Source organism: Danio aesculapii, unplaced genomic scaffold (assembly GCF_903798145.1).
Source record: "Danio aesculapii unplaced genomic scaffold, fDanAes4.1, whole genome shotgun sequence".
In the NCBI taxonomy this organism is placed as follows: Eukaryota; Metazoa; Chordata; class Actinopteri; order Cypriniformes; family Danionidae; genus Danio; species Danio aesculapii.
Window position 1 is genome coordinate 39,169 of NW_026613691.1, and position 17,717 is coordinate 56,885.

The 17,717-nt window shown below is 37.5% G+C and overlaps 1 protein-coding gene across 1 annotated transcript; it reads right to left on the minus strand.

Moving 5' to 3' along the window:
• Positions 1-222: 222 nt before the first annotated feature.
• Positions 223-3,412, minus strand: LOC130220201 (uncharacterized). The gene has a single exon (XM_056452578.1). The coding sequence runs from the start codon at positions 3,410-3,412 to the stop codon at positions 1,247-1,249; it is 2,166 nt and encodes a 721-aa protein (XP_056308553.1). The 3' UTR covers positions 223-1,246.
• Positions 3,413-17,717: the final 14,305 nt, after the last annotated feature.

A 17,717-nucleotide genomic window follows, 5' to 3' on the forward strand; every position in this document is an offset into this window, starting at 1 on the left:
CTTAGCCGATAAGCTAATTTCCTTTAAATAATAATAGGCTGCCCCATGCTCGCACATATTTAAAGAAAGTTTAATTTAGCTTAATCAAAGAATATAACTGAAAGCTACTTCCTTTAAACAATAATTGGCCGCCCCATGCTTGCACATATTTAAAGGAAGTTGTATTTAGCCCCCTAATTTATATTATACTAAGTCAGTGATTGTCAGAAATCATCAGGTCTCTAATGCTGTGCCCATGCTCCATCCATTGATCCTGAATGTATGACAAATCCTGGTCGTAAGCTGCGGAAACATCAGCCTAAACAATCTACTAGATTTAAATGATTTCAGGAGATATTAGAATTAAACAAGAATTTACTTTTATTTGCCAGGCAGTAATTGATTAACATATCACACTCAAACATATAGAAGAAGTACAAAATGATTACACAACATGATCAGCATAAAACATTAAGACATTTTGTAAAGTAAACAATTGTCAAAGAGTCGTCATACCTGGCAATGTAGACACACAGAGACTGTGCGGGAAGTTTCATCTGATTACAGATGCTTCCCTGTGTGTTTCGCCAAATCTCCTTAAATACCCAAGATGTCATAAATTCAAGTTAATAAAAACTTCACAAAGACTTTTGTCCAGGGATTTTACCCAGGAAGCCAAATGCCCTCTGGGGAAGGAGACAAAAGATCTTATCCAGGATATCCTCTCTCATGAGAGAGGACAAAATTTGCCCAAATCTGAGATCATCTATTTCGGTTCATGTTATTGATATAAAACTGAGTTCATATTTACACTCGCACTGAGACCTTTAAAATGATTCTAAGCATGACAAGTAAACATTCACAAATACTGCAAATATACATCTTATATCATTTCACCATAGAAGCTTGAAATCTGGTCATTCCTGAGTAGCCTTTAATGACCCAGGCCGTATAACTGGGGAGGGTAAGAGGGCCTGAGGATAAGTGTTGGGTCCAGATGGCTTTCTCGAGATCCTCTGAAGATTATAAAGTTTTATTGTTTTACAGCATGTTATTTCTCGTGGTCTGATCTTTAGAGAATTTAAAGTTTATTGTTTTACAGCATGTTAGTTCTCGTGGTCAGATCTTTGGAGAATTTCACAGCAGCTTTCAGCATTTGATATTATGGAGAAATATAACCATCCTTACAGTTTCGTTCCCTGGTCCCTTGGGGCAATCTCAGAGCAGTCCCTGAGGGTCCATCATTTTAGGATGGTTTTCATCAAAGTTACAATTTGCGCAAAGCTGGTATCTGCAGAGGACTAAGGGTTATGGCAGCATAAACTGAACTGCGTAGGGAATGGATAAGGTGCCGGAAGTAACAGCACTGAAGCAGAGTGAATACAAAGATGAGAGTACTACTAATGGCACACCCTCTAATCACCCAATCCCACCAAGTGTAGACATACTGCGCTGAGCGGGTGGATGAGCTGGATAGGATGCTTGCAGTCTTCTTAGCCAGGTTTGCCTCCACCTGTGCTTGATTGAGATGATATTCAGTCTGCAAAATCATATTCTGCACCAAGTCCATTGTGTCAACCAAGGTTTGTGTACCTTGTTCGTAGAAAGTGTCCTCCCACCACGGGGAGACATCAATGTCCATTGGTACTCTTCCCAAGATGTTTATCTGACCCATTGAGAAGTCCTCTGTCACCTCCAAGCAGAAGGTGTGATTTGCAGGACAGGTCAGACTTCCATATGTGAACGAGTTCATTTCACTGATAACACACCACTGTGTATGAGAAACCTGAACAGCATCAGAATGACCATGCAATGATTGTACATTAATCAGTTTAGAACTATTAACAACAAAGGGTTGTAAGGTATTACAAGTACAAATGATATAGCTGGATGTTTCATGACAACAAGTGCGAGTTGAAAATAAGATCTCAGTTCCCCTCAAAGTCATGTACCCAGTTAGTTGATCCCATTTTATGATCTGATCTTTTACTACCATGCCAATAGAGCGTATTGTAGTAGAATTTAGATATACCTGATCTGGGTGGATTAAAGGGAATGTGGCGAAAAACCCAATACAGTCAGAACATTCTTTGCCTGTGTACATCATTACTGTTGACAACAGTTCTGAATAATTAATGTTTTTCATTTTTTCTGATGCAAGCCATCTATGCAAATCTAAAATTTCAATAAGATCTTTCAAAATATGCCTAGGAATCTTGCGAAGACGTAAATCCAAAATCTCTTGCCTTGCAGCAGTAAAAAGGTCTTGTGCATAAGTTCTGCAGGCTAAGTCACGCTCGATGGTACGGGTCTGATTGAAAATTGTATGGCTGATCGTGAGAAGCGCCTGCGCTTCAGATCTGACCGATTTGATAATATTTTCATTACTATTGGTGATATGTTGAAAACCAGTGGCCACCTGGTTTGCCAACCACATTGAGAATTGAGATTGACCGGTTATTTTATAAGTGTTAGATATAGAATTAACTGAACCAAACAGGCCTGCAATATTTCCAAACAGGTCTCGTTTTGTGCGTGCAGATGGAATTTGAACTGCAATTCTGCTTTTATAATCAGAGACTAAATCATCGATGCGTGACTGTAACCATTCATATGTTTTATCATCTTTACCACAATGTTTCACATATGCAGACAGGATATTAGAAATATTATACGTCACATGAGTTATCACAAGATTAACATCGTGCAGCAAAGTTTTGTTGATGTTTCCTTTGATTATACCACCAGGAGGAATAGGATGTAGGTTTGGACATTGTGAGGGTTTTTTATATCCACAGGTAGTTAGATTAAAGCAATTATGAATAGTCCATGAACAATTCTCGGGATTTGTAAATTTCTCCATGTCTATTTCGCATTTTCCAACACAATATGTACCTTCCTTTCGGCTTGTCCAAACAAAGGTTTTTAATTTGTTATCAAGAATAGGTTTTGACAAATTAAAATTAAGTTCTGTAAACTTCATATGTGTTATATTGTGAGTTACGGTGTGTACACATCTATATGTTGTCAGTTCCAATTCCTTAATGGAGTAACATTTTTTAGGATCTGTTCCATTGTTGTTAATTACATATAGTGTGTGTAAGCTACCAATTTGGGAGCCTGGGTATTCTTTTAATTGATACCAGGCGGTAATATTATGGTGCGGATGTGGTGCGTGCGTGTAACCTGTAAGGTTTGTGTCTGAGAGATGGGTGGAACCTGACTTACAGCAAATTTGTGTTGCACAGTTTAGATCCGGTATTAATCCGGGAGGCCATGTGACTATTTCTTTGTATGTAATTGGAATGTATGGTGTGGATGGCCCTTTGTTGTATTTCCATACCCATCTCCCGCATTTTGAGGTGTGTGAGAGTGTAACTCGCTGTCCCAATTCAATGCAAGTAGGTCCCGACACGATTCGGACATCTGGCATCCATGGAACCGCTGTCACAGTCCTAAAAAAACAAAAGATCCCAGTTAGTTCAGGGAGCCTTTAAACAGTTTGCATTGAGACATGTGATACCATCTCAACTTTCCTCGGATGGTCACGGCCACACAGCTGTTGCAAACAGCTTTAATTTCATATGGTCCATGCCATCTTGGGGAAAATGGACCTTGCTTTACAAAGACCCTTATCATAACAATGTCTCCTTCTGAAAATCTTTTTCCAGAATTTGGGTTGAACTGTGCATCATTTAACAGGTCTGACTGTTGTTGCTTTAGAGACGCCTGGAAATTCAACACTTTTAATCGTTCCTGCAATTGTTTCAGAACAGTCTGTTGAGTTGCAAGTATAAGTGGCCCCAGGTCAGCTGGGGAAATTTCTGGGTCAATAGGCAATTTCATCACTCTTCCAGTCATTAATTCATATGGGCTGATACCCGTAGCTTTTGAAGGTGTTGCTCGCAATACAGTCAGAACTGTGGGTAGAGCATCAGTCCACCTGTTTTGGTGTTGCACAACCTGTTTAGAAATGTTCTCTTTTAGTGTGCGGTTCACACGTTCAACCATTCCTGAACTTTGTGGTCGGTATGGGATGTGAAATTTTTGCTTGATGTTCATTATTTTACACATGTTTTTCATAACTTGCCCAGTAAAATGAGTACCTTGATCTGATTCAATTTGTTTTGGTGCCCCCCAGAGAGGGATGATTTGGTTCGCTATCACCCGTGCCACTGTATTTGCTGTGTTATTGCGAGTGGGTATAGCTTCAACCCATTTTGAAAATTTGTCTATTATCACGAGACAATAGCGGTACCCCCCTTTGGCACTGGGTAGTGGACCAATGAAATCCACCTGTAAGTCTTCCCATGGGCCTTTAGGTGGTTCAGGTCTGCGTAGCTTTGTGCGACCTTGTGTACCCTGGTTAATGGTAGCACACACCAAACAGGTGTTACACCATCTCTCAATGTCTGCTGTCATTCCCGGCCACCAAAATTGTCTTTGTATCAGCTGCAATGTTTTTGCTGGTGACACATGAGCATATTCATGATACAATTTAATTACTGGCTTTTGTAATGCTTCGGGAACTACAAATTTTTCATCCTTGAGTACAATGCCTTCAATAACTTTGACCATTTGGTCCTGCTTTAAATGTGATACAAGCTCTCCTTCAGAGACCCACAGGTCTTTTTGATACTGTTTAAGATCAATGGGAGTAGTTTGTATTGCACTTATAACAGTTACAAGTGGCTCCTTGTTCTGCCAATCGTTGCCTTTGACTGCAGCTAACTTAGCCAGTTGGTCAGCAATGTTATTGTTTTGTTCGTGCTCATTAGGATGTTTGGTGATGTGAGCTCGCACTTTGACAACGGAAATTGAAGTGTCATGCGCTTGTATGGCTTGCCATATTTTTGTTATGGTGTTGAAATGTTTTATTGGCGTTCCAGCGGACGTAAGAAATTTTCGGAGCTGCCACTGAGCCATAAAGTCATTAACGACACCAAACGCGTAGCGGCTATCAGTATATACACAGATTGCTTCTGTGTGTGCGTTAACAGCCTCTAACAGCGCAACGAGCTCTGCTTCTTGTGCAGACATGTCTGACGGTAGTTTGAACAACAGCTGTTGTTTTGCATCTGAATTGGAAAGGTGCGGAGCCCACACTGCACAACCAGTAAAGAATTGACCGTGTTGGTTAAAGCGAGAACCATCTATATAAACCGGCATTTGCCCTGGCAGGAGTTGATCATGCACAAGGCTGGTTGTTTCTTTTTCAGGTTGGCAAATGTGTGGATGTCCCTCATCATTTCCAAGCAGATGTGGAAGAATTCGTGTGTTCTTTATGGTAATGTCCCTGGCTTGTATGTCTGCAAGCCATCTCGCCAAACGTTGGGAGGAAACCCCTTTTATTCGACCCTGTATTAACATTCGCACTGGTGTGTGTATGGTATGAATTATCAGAGGTTGAAAGCCGACAACGGGTTCCGTTTTTGATATCATCCAATGCACCGCAAGCACATGCTGAGTACAGGGGTCGAACGCCTGTTCCACCAACGATTTTTTCCTACTGTAATATCCGATTGGACGCAATTTCCCCCCATGTTCCTGCGCTAATACTCCACTTAATGTTATCTCGTGAGTATCGACTTGTATGTGGAAGGATTTTGATGGGTTGGGCAAACCCAGGGCAGGCGCGGAACATAGATGTTTTTTCAGGTTTGAAAACGCTTGCTCGTGTTCGTCACGCCATTCAATCATGTCGTTTGGTTTTGTTTTCCCTTTTAACAACAAGTAAAGGGGCGCAGCTATATCGGCAAAGTCGGGAATAAAGTCCCGCAGATAGTTCGCTGTTCCTAATACTTTCTGTAGCGTATTTAAAGTGTGTGGTCGCGGCAGTTCGGCGATGCACTTTTTTCTATCATCTGTCAGTGCTCGATGACTTTTAGTAAGGGTGTACCCTAGGTAGGTTACTTCCTTTTGTGCAATTTGGGCTTTGTCCCTATTCATCTTAAAACCTGCTTTGCCAAGCGTCTCCAATACTGTATCCACTAACCGTAGGTGATCTTCAAAGGACCCCTCAGTAGCAATCAGTATGTCATCTACATAGTGAACAACCTCACCGTTCCCTAGTAAGGGATTGAGGGTGTCTGCTACAGCCCTGTGAAAAATGGCTGGACTGTTGTGAAGCCCTTGTGGCATTCGTTCCCACGTATACTGGATCTGGTTAATAGTAAAGGCTAGTTTCCACTGATCTTGTTTTTTGACTTTTATAGACCAGAAACCATTTTTGATATCAAGCACCGTAAACCACGAGGCATTGGTTGATACTTGAGACAAAATGGTAGCTGGATTTGCCACAATAGACGTTGCTTTGGGTAGAACTTTATTTAGACGCTGATAGTCAATACACAGTCGCCACTTTCCGTTAGGTTTTGGCACTGGCAAACAAGGAGAGTTAGTAGTAGAGCAACATTGCCGGACTATACCCCTCATTTCAAGTTGTTTTACAATTTCATGTACAGCGGCTTCTGCCTCTGGTTTGATACGATATTGTTTCTGCGGGGGAGGTGGATCTCCCTCGATGCAAACTTCAAAATCAACGAGACCGCAGTCGTGTTCGTGATCGGCCCAAATGCTTTTGTGTTTGTTGAATAGCTGCTGGACCTGGTCTGTGTCATGTATGGACATGCACCAAATATGGTTTTGAGTCAAACAGTTTTTGGCTGTTTTGTTTGTTTGTATTTCGATTTGTTTTTCAAAACAGTGAATTACAAAACCATATTTTTGCATGATGTCCATACCTAACACAGTACCCTCACTGTTATCTGGTAGATACCAGAATGGCTCGTTCAATATTACCACGCCTAAATCAAGTTGTATTGGCTGTGTACGGGTTGCGGTCATTAAGGTGTCTCCTATACCTTTGATCTGAATCGTGTATGTGCTGAGAGGTAACGGAATATTTGTGCAGGAACAGGCGGCACCAGAATCAACAAGGATATTAACTAACCGGCCTCCGAGATTAGCTCTTATTTTGATTCGATTGCCGCTTTTGATGATTGTTCCTATAGCAACGGAGGCCACACACCCCTATTGGGGAGTATTATGCTTCACATACAGTGCTGCGAGATCTGTCTGAAGCTGGCTATTTGGATTTTTGGTTTGATCTGGGTTTTGTGTTATAATCAAACGCTCTAATTGTTTCAGTAAAGGTTCGTCTGCTTTGGAGTGGCTTTTTTGGTGTTTCTCAGAATTTCTCAATTTATAGCACTGCTTGGTGCCATGATTATTTTTTCTGCAAAAGACACAGTATGGTTGGTAGTATCTTATCTTTTGCTCGTTTTCCCTATCCAGTTTTCCTTCAGCTAACCACTGCGTTGTTGCAATGGGACGCATTTTATTGTGTTTAATCCGGGACTCAATTTTGGATGCCCAATCTACAAGCGATCTGAAGGTGTTTTCAGACGGGTCAGATCCACTCATTAAAGCTTGCTGAATGTGAGCACCAGAATTATTTTTCAGGAGTTGTAATAAAACTTCCTGATCACGTTCTGCGTTTTCTAGGCCTGAGTGCTCTTTATATGTCACCCATAGGCGCTCTGCAAACGATTCAAACGATTCTTTGTGAGCCTGTTTTATTTCCATAATTTTATTCCATTCAGCTTGTGTCGGTCCCCTTAGCTGTAACAAGGCTTCTTTTAACCTCTCGTACGCATCATTATCTTCCTCATCTTCCTGTTTTAGGATGATTTCCCCAGATCTCAGGTTGGAAGGCATTTTTGGTTTCAGCTCCTCCGGTATGGTGAGGAGTGTCACCTGCCACACATCTCTAGCTTCTAAGTTATACACAGAGGCCTGCAACATTAAGTTGTCCCAGTAGGGTTGGAAAGGGCCTTTCCGTGGCATCATGCCTACAATTTCTTTGTGCTTTGTGCACTCTTCACAAGTTAGCGGACGGCTAATAATAGTGACTTCATCATCTGCATTAGTCATCGTTTTAAGCACAGCCACTTTTATTGTTTTACGGTTTACGACGCCAGATTTCGCCCGTGTCATTATGGGACTGCGATTCTTTCCTTCAGGTCTATTTGGGCGATAGTACATATCACTCGCAGGTTCAGGAGACGGATCGCGAAACATGAGGTTAGGTTTCATCCTCTGAGTTCGACTACGAACATCAACAAAAGTAAAGTTATCCGTACTTTTACCCACTAAAGTGGCCGCATCGTCTTCATCACTATCACTTTTTCCTTCGAGTTTTGATTCTATCGCGGCTGCTTTAAGTGCAGCTATTGGGAGCCCAGCGGACTCACAACAGTCTTCTAAAGCGGTGGTATATTTTTTATCCAACCGGAGCATGTTTTCAAGTTTTTGAATTTGCGTTTCCATTGCGCTGCCCTGTCTTGCCCAAGTTTGTTTATCATACGCGGATGCTTCGACCTGCGCCCGTAGTTGTCTCAGTTCATCCGATCGCGCTTTCTCAAGTTCTTTAATACTTTGTATTGTATGCGCGCACTCTTCAAGAGCCTTTTTATCATTCACACGGAGCAAATAAAGGATTGCCGTGGGAGCTTTACGATAATTCCCTTTTGCTTTAAGTTTCTTCTCCGCTGATGAATACCATGCTAAAATTTGATCATTACTCCAATCCAAATCTAGTCCCTTTTCGCATAAACGAACTAGAACACTTTTAACCAGTTCTGCGATGGAGTTCATTGTCTCATTGTCTAAACTCAAACTGTTGTTTCCCTGATAATCCATGTTTGTTTACTAATCTTAGATTATACCGGATTTCTACGTCTCCGGTCTATCACTGGGTATGTCGACCCGTTCTATTTATGTGTCTATATGGGGTGCGTCTTAGCTTTCCCTCGAGACTTTCTAAGATAAAAAAAAACGAACTTACCAGATCATCTGAAGACAGAGAGGGAGAAGATCAAACCTCATGCTCTTGTTGTGGGATCTGAATTGTCGCGCCGAAAAGACGTCACTCGCCTCACCGGGAGATCACAAGGGTTCGTCACCACTTTGTAAGCCCCACCCGATGGTTCAGATGTTGAATGGTGGTTTCCACGGATGTGGGGGAAGGAATTTTGCGTGTTAGTCTTTTCTCGCACAACTGTAAACAGATCATTAAAAGTTATTAAACATTTATTTATAAATCCAAATTTTACCCTTGTTCTTATCTGACTCCAATTCATAATAATTACAATTTAGATTCATCTAATTCATGCTGATCACCTTATAGGTTGTGATTTGGTATAATTTAGATTGATTAACCTAATAAATCCTTATTCTCAAGTAATGGTTCATCATTTACCCGAAGTCGCTTAGAGTCAGTATGCTGGCCAGTTACATCTGCTCACGGACACAACCTCGCCAGTTCCGATTCTTAGCCGATAAGCTAATTTCCTTTAAATAATAATAGGCTGCCCCATGCTCGCACATATTTAAAGAAAGTTTAATTTAGCTTAATCAAAGAATATAACTGAAAGCTACTTCCTTTAAACAATAATTGGCCGCCCCATGCTTGCACATATTTAAAGGAAGTTGTATTTAGCCCCCTAATTTATATTATACTAAGTCAGTGATTGTCAGAAATCATCAGGTCTCTAATGCTGTGCCCATGCTCCATCCATTGATCCTGAATGTATGACAAATCCTGGTCGTAAGCTGCGGAAACATCAGCCTAAACAATCTACTAGATTTAAATGATTTCAGGAGATATTAGAATTAAACAAGAATTTACTTTTATTTGCCAGGCAGTAATTGATTAACATATCACACTCAAACATATAGAAGAAGTACAAAATGATTACACAACATGATCAGCATAAAACATTAAGACATTTTGTAAAGTAAACAATTGTCAAAGAGTCGTCATACCTGGCAATGTAGACACACAGAGACTGTGCGGGAAGTTTCATCTGATTACAGATGCTTCCCTGTGTGTTTCGCCAAATCTCCTTAAATACCCAAGATGTCATAAATTCAAGTTAATAAAAACTTCACAAAGACTTTTGTCCAGGGATTTTACCCAGGAAGCCAAATGCCCTCTGGGGAAGGAGACAAAAGATCTTATCCAGGATATCCTCTCTCATGAGAGAGGACAAAATTTGCCCAAATCTGAGATCATCTATTTCGGTTCATGTTATTGATATAAAACTGAGTTCATATTTACACTCGCACTGAGACCTTTAAAATGATTCTAAGCATGACAAGTAAACATTCACAAATACTGCAAATATACATCTTATATCATTTCACCATAGAAGCTTGAAATCTGGTCATTCCTGAGTAGCCTTTAATGACCCAGGCCGTATAACTGGGGAGGGTAAGAGGGCCTGAGGATAAGTGTTGGGTCCAGATGGCTTTCTCGAGATCCTCTGAAGATTATAAAGTTTTATTGTTTTACAGCATGTTATTTCTCGTGGTCTGATCTTTAGAGAATTTAAAGTTTATTGTTTTACAGCATGTTAGTTCTCGTGGTCAGATCTTTGGAGAATTTCACAGCAGCTTTCAGCATTTGATATTATGGAGAAATATAACCATCCTTACACTTGCAACTTGTTAAAACATGTTTAATACTGCCTATTATGTTGTTAAAAACAAAAACATTGTTCATTTTCACTGTTTTGAGCAGTTTTTATCACTTGCTGTTTTTGGCCTTAGAAAGCTGTAATAAGCTGATTCCTGCAATGCAGAAATAGGCTGTTCTGCAAACTCTCTCATTTCACTTAGTATTCACTTGCAACTTGTTAAAACATGTTTAATACTGCCTATTATGTTGTTAAAAACAAAAACAATGATCATTTTCACTGTTTTGAGCAGTTTTTATCACTTGCTGATTTTGGCCTTAGAAAGCTGTAATAAGCTGATTCCTGCAATGCAGAAATAGGCTGTTCTGCAAACTCTCTCATTTCACTTAGTATTCACTTGCAACTTGTTAAAACATGTTTAATACTGCCTATTATGTTGTTAAAAACAAAAACATTGTTCATTTTCACTGTTTTGAGCAGTTTTTATCACTTGCTGTTTTTGGCCTTAGAAAGCTGTAATAAGCTGATTCCTGCAATGCAGAAATAGGCTGTTCTGCAAACTCTCTCATTTCACTTAGTATTCACTTGCAACTTGTTAAAACATGTTTAATACTGCATATTATGTTGTTAAAAACAAAAGAATAATCATTTTCACTGTTTTGAGCAGTTTTTATCACTTGCTGATTTTGGCCTTAGAAAGCTGTAATAAGCTGATTCCTGCAATGCAGAAATAGGCTGTTCTGCAAACTCTCTCATTTCACTTAGTATTCACTTGCAACTTGTTAAACATGTTTAATACTGCCTATTATGTTGTTAAAAACAAAAACATTGTTCATTTTCACTGTTTTGAGCAGTTTTTATCACTTGCCTGTTTTTGGCCTTAGAAAGCTGTTATAAGCTGATTCCTGCAATGCAGAAATAGGCTGTTCTGCAAACTCTCTCATTTCACTTAGTATTCACTTGCAACTTGTTAAAACATGTTTAATACTGCCTATTATGTTGTTAAAAACAAAAAGAATGATCATTTTCACTGTTTTGAGCAGTTTTTATCACTTGCTGATTTTGGCCTTAGAAAGCTGTAATAAGCTGATTCCTGCAATGCAGAAATAGGCTGTTCTGCAAACTCTCTCATTTCACTTAATATTCACTTGCAACTTGTTAAAACATGTTTAATACTGCCTATTATGTTGTTAAAAACAAAAACATTGTTCATTTTCACTGTTTTGAGCAGTTTTTATCACTTGCTGTTTTTGGCCTTAGAAAGCTGTAATAAGCTGATTCCTGCAATGCAGAAATAGGCTGTTCTGCAAACTCTCTCATTTCACTTAGTATTCACTTGCAATCTTGTTAAAATATGTTTAATACTGCCTATTATGTTGTTAAAAACAAAAACATTGTTCATTTTCACTGTTTTGAGCAGTTTTTATCACTTGCTGTTTTTGGCCTTAGAAAGCTGTAATAAGCTGATTCCTGCAATGCAGGAACTCTCATTTCACTTAGTATTCACTTGCAACTTGTTAAAACATGTTTAATACTGCCTATTATGTTGTTAAAAACAAAAAGAATGATCATTTTCACTGTTTTGAGCAGTTTTTATCACTTGCTGATTTTGGCCTTAGAAAGCTGTAATAAGCTGATTCCTGCAATGCAGAAATAGGCTGTTCTGCAAACTCTCTCATTTCACTTAGTATTCACTTGCAACTTGTTAAAACATGTTTAATATTGCCTATTATGTTGTTAAAAACAAAAACAATGATCATTTTCACTGTTTTGAGCAGTTTTTATCACTTGCTGTTTTTGGCCTTAGAAAGCTGTAATAAGCTGATTCCTGCAATGCAGAAATAGCTGTTCTGCAACTCTCATTTCACTTAGTATTCACTTGCAACTTGTTAAAACATGTTTAATACTGCCTATTATGTTGTTAAAAACAAAAAGAATGATCATTTTCACTGTTTTGAGCAGTTTTTATCACTTGCTGATTTTGGCCTTAGAAAGCTGTAATAAGCTGATTCCTGCAATGCAGAAATAGGCTGTTCTGCAAACTCTCTCATTTCACTTAGTATTCACTTGCAACTTGTTAAAACATGTTTAATACTGCATATTATGTTGTTAAAAACAAAAGAATTATCATTTTCACTGTTTTGAGCAGTTTTTATCACTTGCTGATTTTGGCCTTAGAAAGCTGTAATAAGCTGATTCCTGCAATGCAGAAATAGGCTGTTCTGCAAACTCTCTCATTTCACTTAGTATTCACTTGCAACTTGTTAAAACATGTTTAATACTGCCTATTAAGTTGTTAAAAACAAAAACATTGTTCATTTTCACTGTTTTGAGCAGTTTTTATCACTTGCCTGTTTTTGGCCTTAGAAAGCTGTAATAAGCTGATTCCTGCAATGCAGAAATAGGCTGTTCTGCAAACTCTCTCATTTCACTTAGTATTCACTTGCAACTTGTTAAAACATGTTTAATACTGCCTATTATGTTGTTAAAAACAAAAAGAATGATCATTTTCACTGTTTTGAGCAGTTTTTATCACTTGCTGATTTTGGCCTTAGAAAGCTGTAATAAGCTGATTCCTGCAATGCAGAAATAGGCTGTTCTGCAAACTCTCTCATTTCACTTAGTATTCACTTGCAACTTGTTAAAACATGTTTAATACTGCCTATTATGTTGTTAAAAACAAAAACATTGTTCATTTTCACTGTTTTGAGCAGTTTTTATCACTTGCTGTTTTGGCCTTAGAAAGCTGTAATAAGCTGATTCCTGCAATGCAGAAATAGGCTGTTCTGCAAACTCTCTCATTTCACTTAGTATTCACTTGCAACTTGTTAAAACATGTTTAATACTGCCTATTATGTTGTTAAAAACAAAAACATTGTTCATTTTCACTGTTTTGAGCAGTTTTTATCACTTGCTGTTTTTGGCCTTAGAAAGCTGTAATAAGCTGATTCCTGCAATGCAGGAACTCTCATTTCACTTAGTATTCACTTGCAACTTGTTAAAACATGTTTAATACTGCCTATTATGTTGTTAAAAACAAAAAGAATGATCATTTTCACTGTTTTGAGCAGTTTTTATCACTTGCTGATTTTGGCCTTAGAAAGCTGTAATAAGCTGATTCCTGCAATGCAGAAATAGGCTGTTCTGCAAACTCTCTCATTTCACTTAGTATTCACTTGCAACTTGTTAAAACATGTTTAATACTTGCCTATTATGTTGTTAAAAACAAAAACAATGATCATTTTCACTGTTTTGAGCAGTTTTTATCACTTGCTGTTTTTGGCCTTAGAAAGCTGTAATAAGCTGATTCCTGCAATGCAGAAATAGGCTGTTCTGCAAACTCTCTCATTTCACTTAGTATTCACTTGCAACTTGTTAAAACATGTTTAATACTGCCTATTATGTTGTTAAAAAGCAAAAACATTGTTCATTTTCACTGTTTTGAGCAGTTTTTATCACTTGCTGTTTTTGGCCTTAGAAAGCTGTAATAAGCTGATTCCTGCAATGCAGAAATAGGCTGTTCTGCAAACTCTCTCATTTCACTTAGTATTCACTTGCAACTTGTTAAAACATGTTTAATACTGCCTATTATGTTGTTAAAAACAAAAAGAATAATCATTTTCACTGTTTTGAGCAGTTTTTATCACTTGCTGATTTTGGCCTTAGAAAGCTGTAATAAGCTGATTCCTGCAATGCAGAAATAGGCTGTTCTGCAAACTCTCTCATTTCACTTAGTATTCACTTGCAACTTGTTAAAACATGTTTAATACTGCCTATTATGTTGTTAAAAACAAAAACATTGTTCATTTTCACTGTTTTGAGCAGTTTTTATCACTTGCTGTTTTTGGCCTTAGAAAGCTGTAATAAGCTGATTCCTGCAATGCAGAAATAGGCTGTTCTGCAAACTCTCTCATTTCACTTAGTATTCACTTGCAACTTGTTAAAACATGTTTAATACTGCCTATTATGTTGTTAAAAACAAAAACATTGTTCATTTTCACTGTTTTGAGCAGTTTTTATCACTTGCTGTTTTTGGCCTTAGAAAGCTGTAATAAGCTGATTCCTGCAATGCAGAAATAGGCTGTTCTGCAAACTCTCTCATTTCACTTAGTATTCACTTGCAACTTGTTAAAACATGTTTAATACTGCCTATTATGTTGTTAAAAACAAAAAGAATGATCATTTTCACTGTTTTGAGCAGTTTTTATCACTTGCTGATTTTGGCCTTAGAAAGCTGTAATAAGCTGATTCCTGCAATGCAGAAATAGGCTGTTCTGCAAACTCTCTCATTTCACTAGTATTCACTTGCAACTTGTTAAAACATGTTTAATACTGCCTATTATGTTGTTAAAAACAAAAACATGTTCATTTTCACTGTTTTGAGCAGTTTTTATCACTTGCTGTTTTGGCCTTAGAAAGCTGTAATAAGCTGATTCCTGCAATGCAGAAATAGGCTGTTCTGCAAACTCTCTCATTTCACTTAGTATTCACTTGCAACTTGTTAAAACATGTTTAATACTGCCTATTATGTTGTTAAAAACAAAAACATGTTCATTTTCACTGTTTTGAGCAGTTTTTATCACTTGCTGTTTTTGGCCTTAGAAAGCTGTAATAAGCTGATTCCTGCAATGCAGAAATAGGCTGTTCTGCAAACTCTCTCATTTCACTTAGTATTCACTTGCAACTTGTTAAAACATGTTTAATACTGCCTATTATGTTGTTAAAAACAAAAAGAATGGTTCATTTTCACTGTTTTGAGCAGTTTTTATCACTTGCTGATTTTGGCCTTAGAAAGCTGTAATAAGCTGATTCCTGCAATGCAGAAATAGGCTGTTCTGCAAACTCTCTCATTTCACTTAGTATTCACTTGCAACTTGTTAAAACATGTTTAATACTGCCTATTATGTTGTTAAAAACAAAAACAATGATCATTTTCACTGTTTTGAGCAGTTTTTATCACTTGCTGTTTTTGGCCTTAGAAAGCTGTAATAAGCTGATTCCTGCAATGCAGAAATAGGCTGTTCTGCAAACTCTCTCATTTCACTTAGTATTCACTTGCAACTTGTTAAAACATGTTTAATACTGCCTATTATGTTGTTAAAAACAAAAACATTGTTCATTTTCACTGTTTTGAGCAGTTTTTATCACTTGCTGTTTTTGGCCTTAGAAAGCTGTAATAAGCTGATTCCTGCAATGCAGAAATAGGCTGTTCTGCAAACTCTCTCATTTCACTTAGTATTCACTTGCAACTTGTTAAAACATGTTTAATACTGCATATTATGTTGTTAAAAACAAAAAGAATTATCATTTTCACTGTTTTGAGCAGTTTTTATCACTTGCTGATTTTGGCGTTAGAAAGCTGTAATAAGCTGATTCCTGCAATGCAGAAATAGGCTGTTCTGCAAACTCTCTCATTTCACTTAGTATTCACTTGCAACTTGTTAAAACATGTTTAATACTGCATATTAAGTTGTTAAAAACAAAAACATTGTTCATTTTCACTGTTTTGAGCAGTTTTTATCACTTGCCTGTTTTTGGCCTTAGAAAGCTGTTATAAGCTGATTCCTGCAATGCAGAAATAGGCTGTTCTGCAAACTCTCTCATTTCACTTAGTATTCACTTGCAACTTGTTAAAACATGTTTATACTGCCTATTATGTTGTTAAAAACAAAAAGAATGATCATTTTCACTGTTTTGAGCAGTTTTTATCACTTGCTGTTTTTGGCCTTAGAAAGCTGTAATAAGCTGATTCCTGCAATGCAGAAATAGGCTGTTCTGCAAACTCTCTCATTTCACTTAAGTATTCACTTGCAACTTGTTAAAACATGTTTAATACTGCCTATTATGTTGTTAAAAACAAAAACATTGTTCATTTTCACTGTTTTGAGCAGTTTTTATCACTTGCTGTTTTTGGCCTTAGAAAGCTGTAATAAGCTGATTCCTGCAATGCAGAAATAGGCTGTTCTGCAAACTCTCTCATTTCACTTAGTATTCACTTGCAACTTGTTAAAACATGTTTAATACTGCCTATTATGTTGTTAAAAACAAAAACATTGTTCATTTTCACTGTTTTGAGCAGTTTTTATCACTTGCTGTTTTTGGCCTTAGAAAGCTGTAATAAGCTGATTCCTGCAATGCAGAAATAGGCTGTTCTGCAAACTCTCTCATTTCACTTAGTATTCACTTGCAACTTGTTAAAACATGTTTAATACTGCCTATTATGTTGTTAAAAACAAAAAGAATGATCATTTTCACTGTTTTGAGCAGTTTTTATCACTTGCTGATTTTGGCCTTAGAAAGCTGTAATAAGCTGATTCCTGCAATGCAGAAATAGGCTGTTCTGCAAACTCTCTCATTTCACTTAGTATTCACTTGCAACTTGTTAAAACATGTTTAATACTGCCTATTATGTTGTTAAAAACAAAAACAATGATCATTTTCACTGTTTTGAGCAGTTTTTATTCACTTGCTGTTTTTGGCCTTAGAAAGCTGTAATAAGCTGATTCCTGCAATGCAGAAATAGGCTGTTCTGCAAACTCTCTCATTTCACTTAGTATTCACTTGCAACTTGTTAAAACATGTTTAATACTGCCTATTATGTTGTTAAAAACAAAAACATTGTTCATTTTCACTGTTTTGAGCAGTTTTTATCACTTGCTGTTTTTGGCCTTAGAAAGCTGTAATAAGCTGATTCCTGCAATGCAGAAATAGGCTGTTCTGCAAACTCTCTCATTTCACTTAGTATTCACTTGCAACTTGTTAAAACATGTTTAATACTGCATATTATGTTGTTAAAAACAAAAAACATTGATCATTTTCACTGTTTTGAGCAGTTTTTATCACTTGCTGATTTTGGCCTTAGAAAGCTGTAATAAGCTGATTCCTGCAATGCAGAAATAGGCTGTTCTGCAAACTCTCTCATTTCACTTAGTATTCACTTGCAACTTGTTAAAACATGTTTAATACTGCATATTATGTTGTTAAAAACAAAAACATTGTTCATTTTCACTGTTTTGAGCAGTTTTTATCACTTGCTGTTTTTGGCCTTAGAAAGCTGTAATAAGCTGATTCCTGCAATGCAGAAATAGGCTGTTCTGCAAACTCTCTCATTTCACTTAGTATTCACTTGCAACTTGTTAAAACATGTTTAATACTGCCTATTATGTTGTTAAAAACAAAAACATTGTTCATTTTCACTGTTTTGAGCAGTTTTTATCACTTGCTGATTTTGGCCTTAGAAAGCTGTAATAAGCTGTT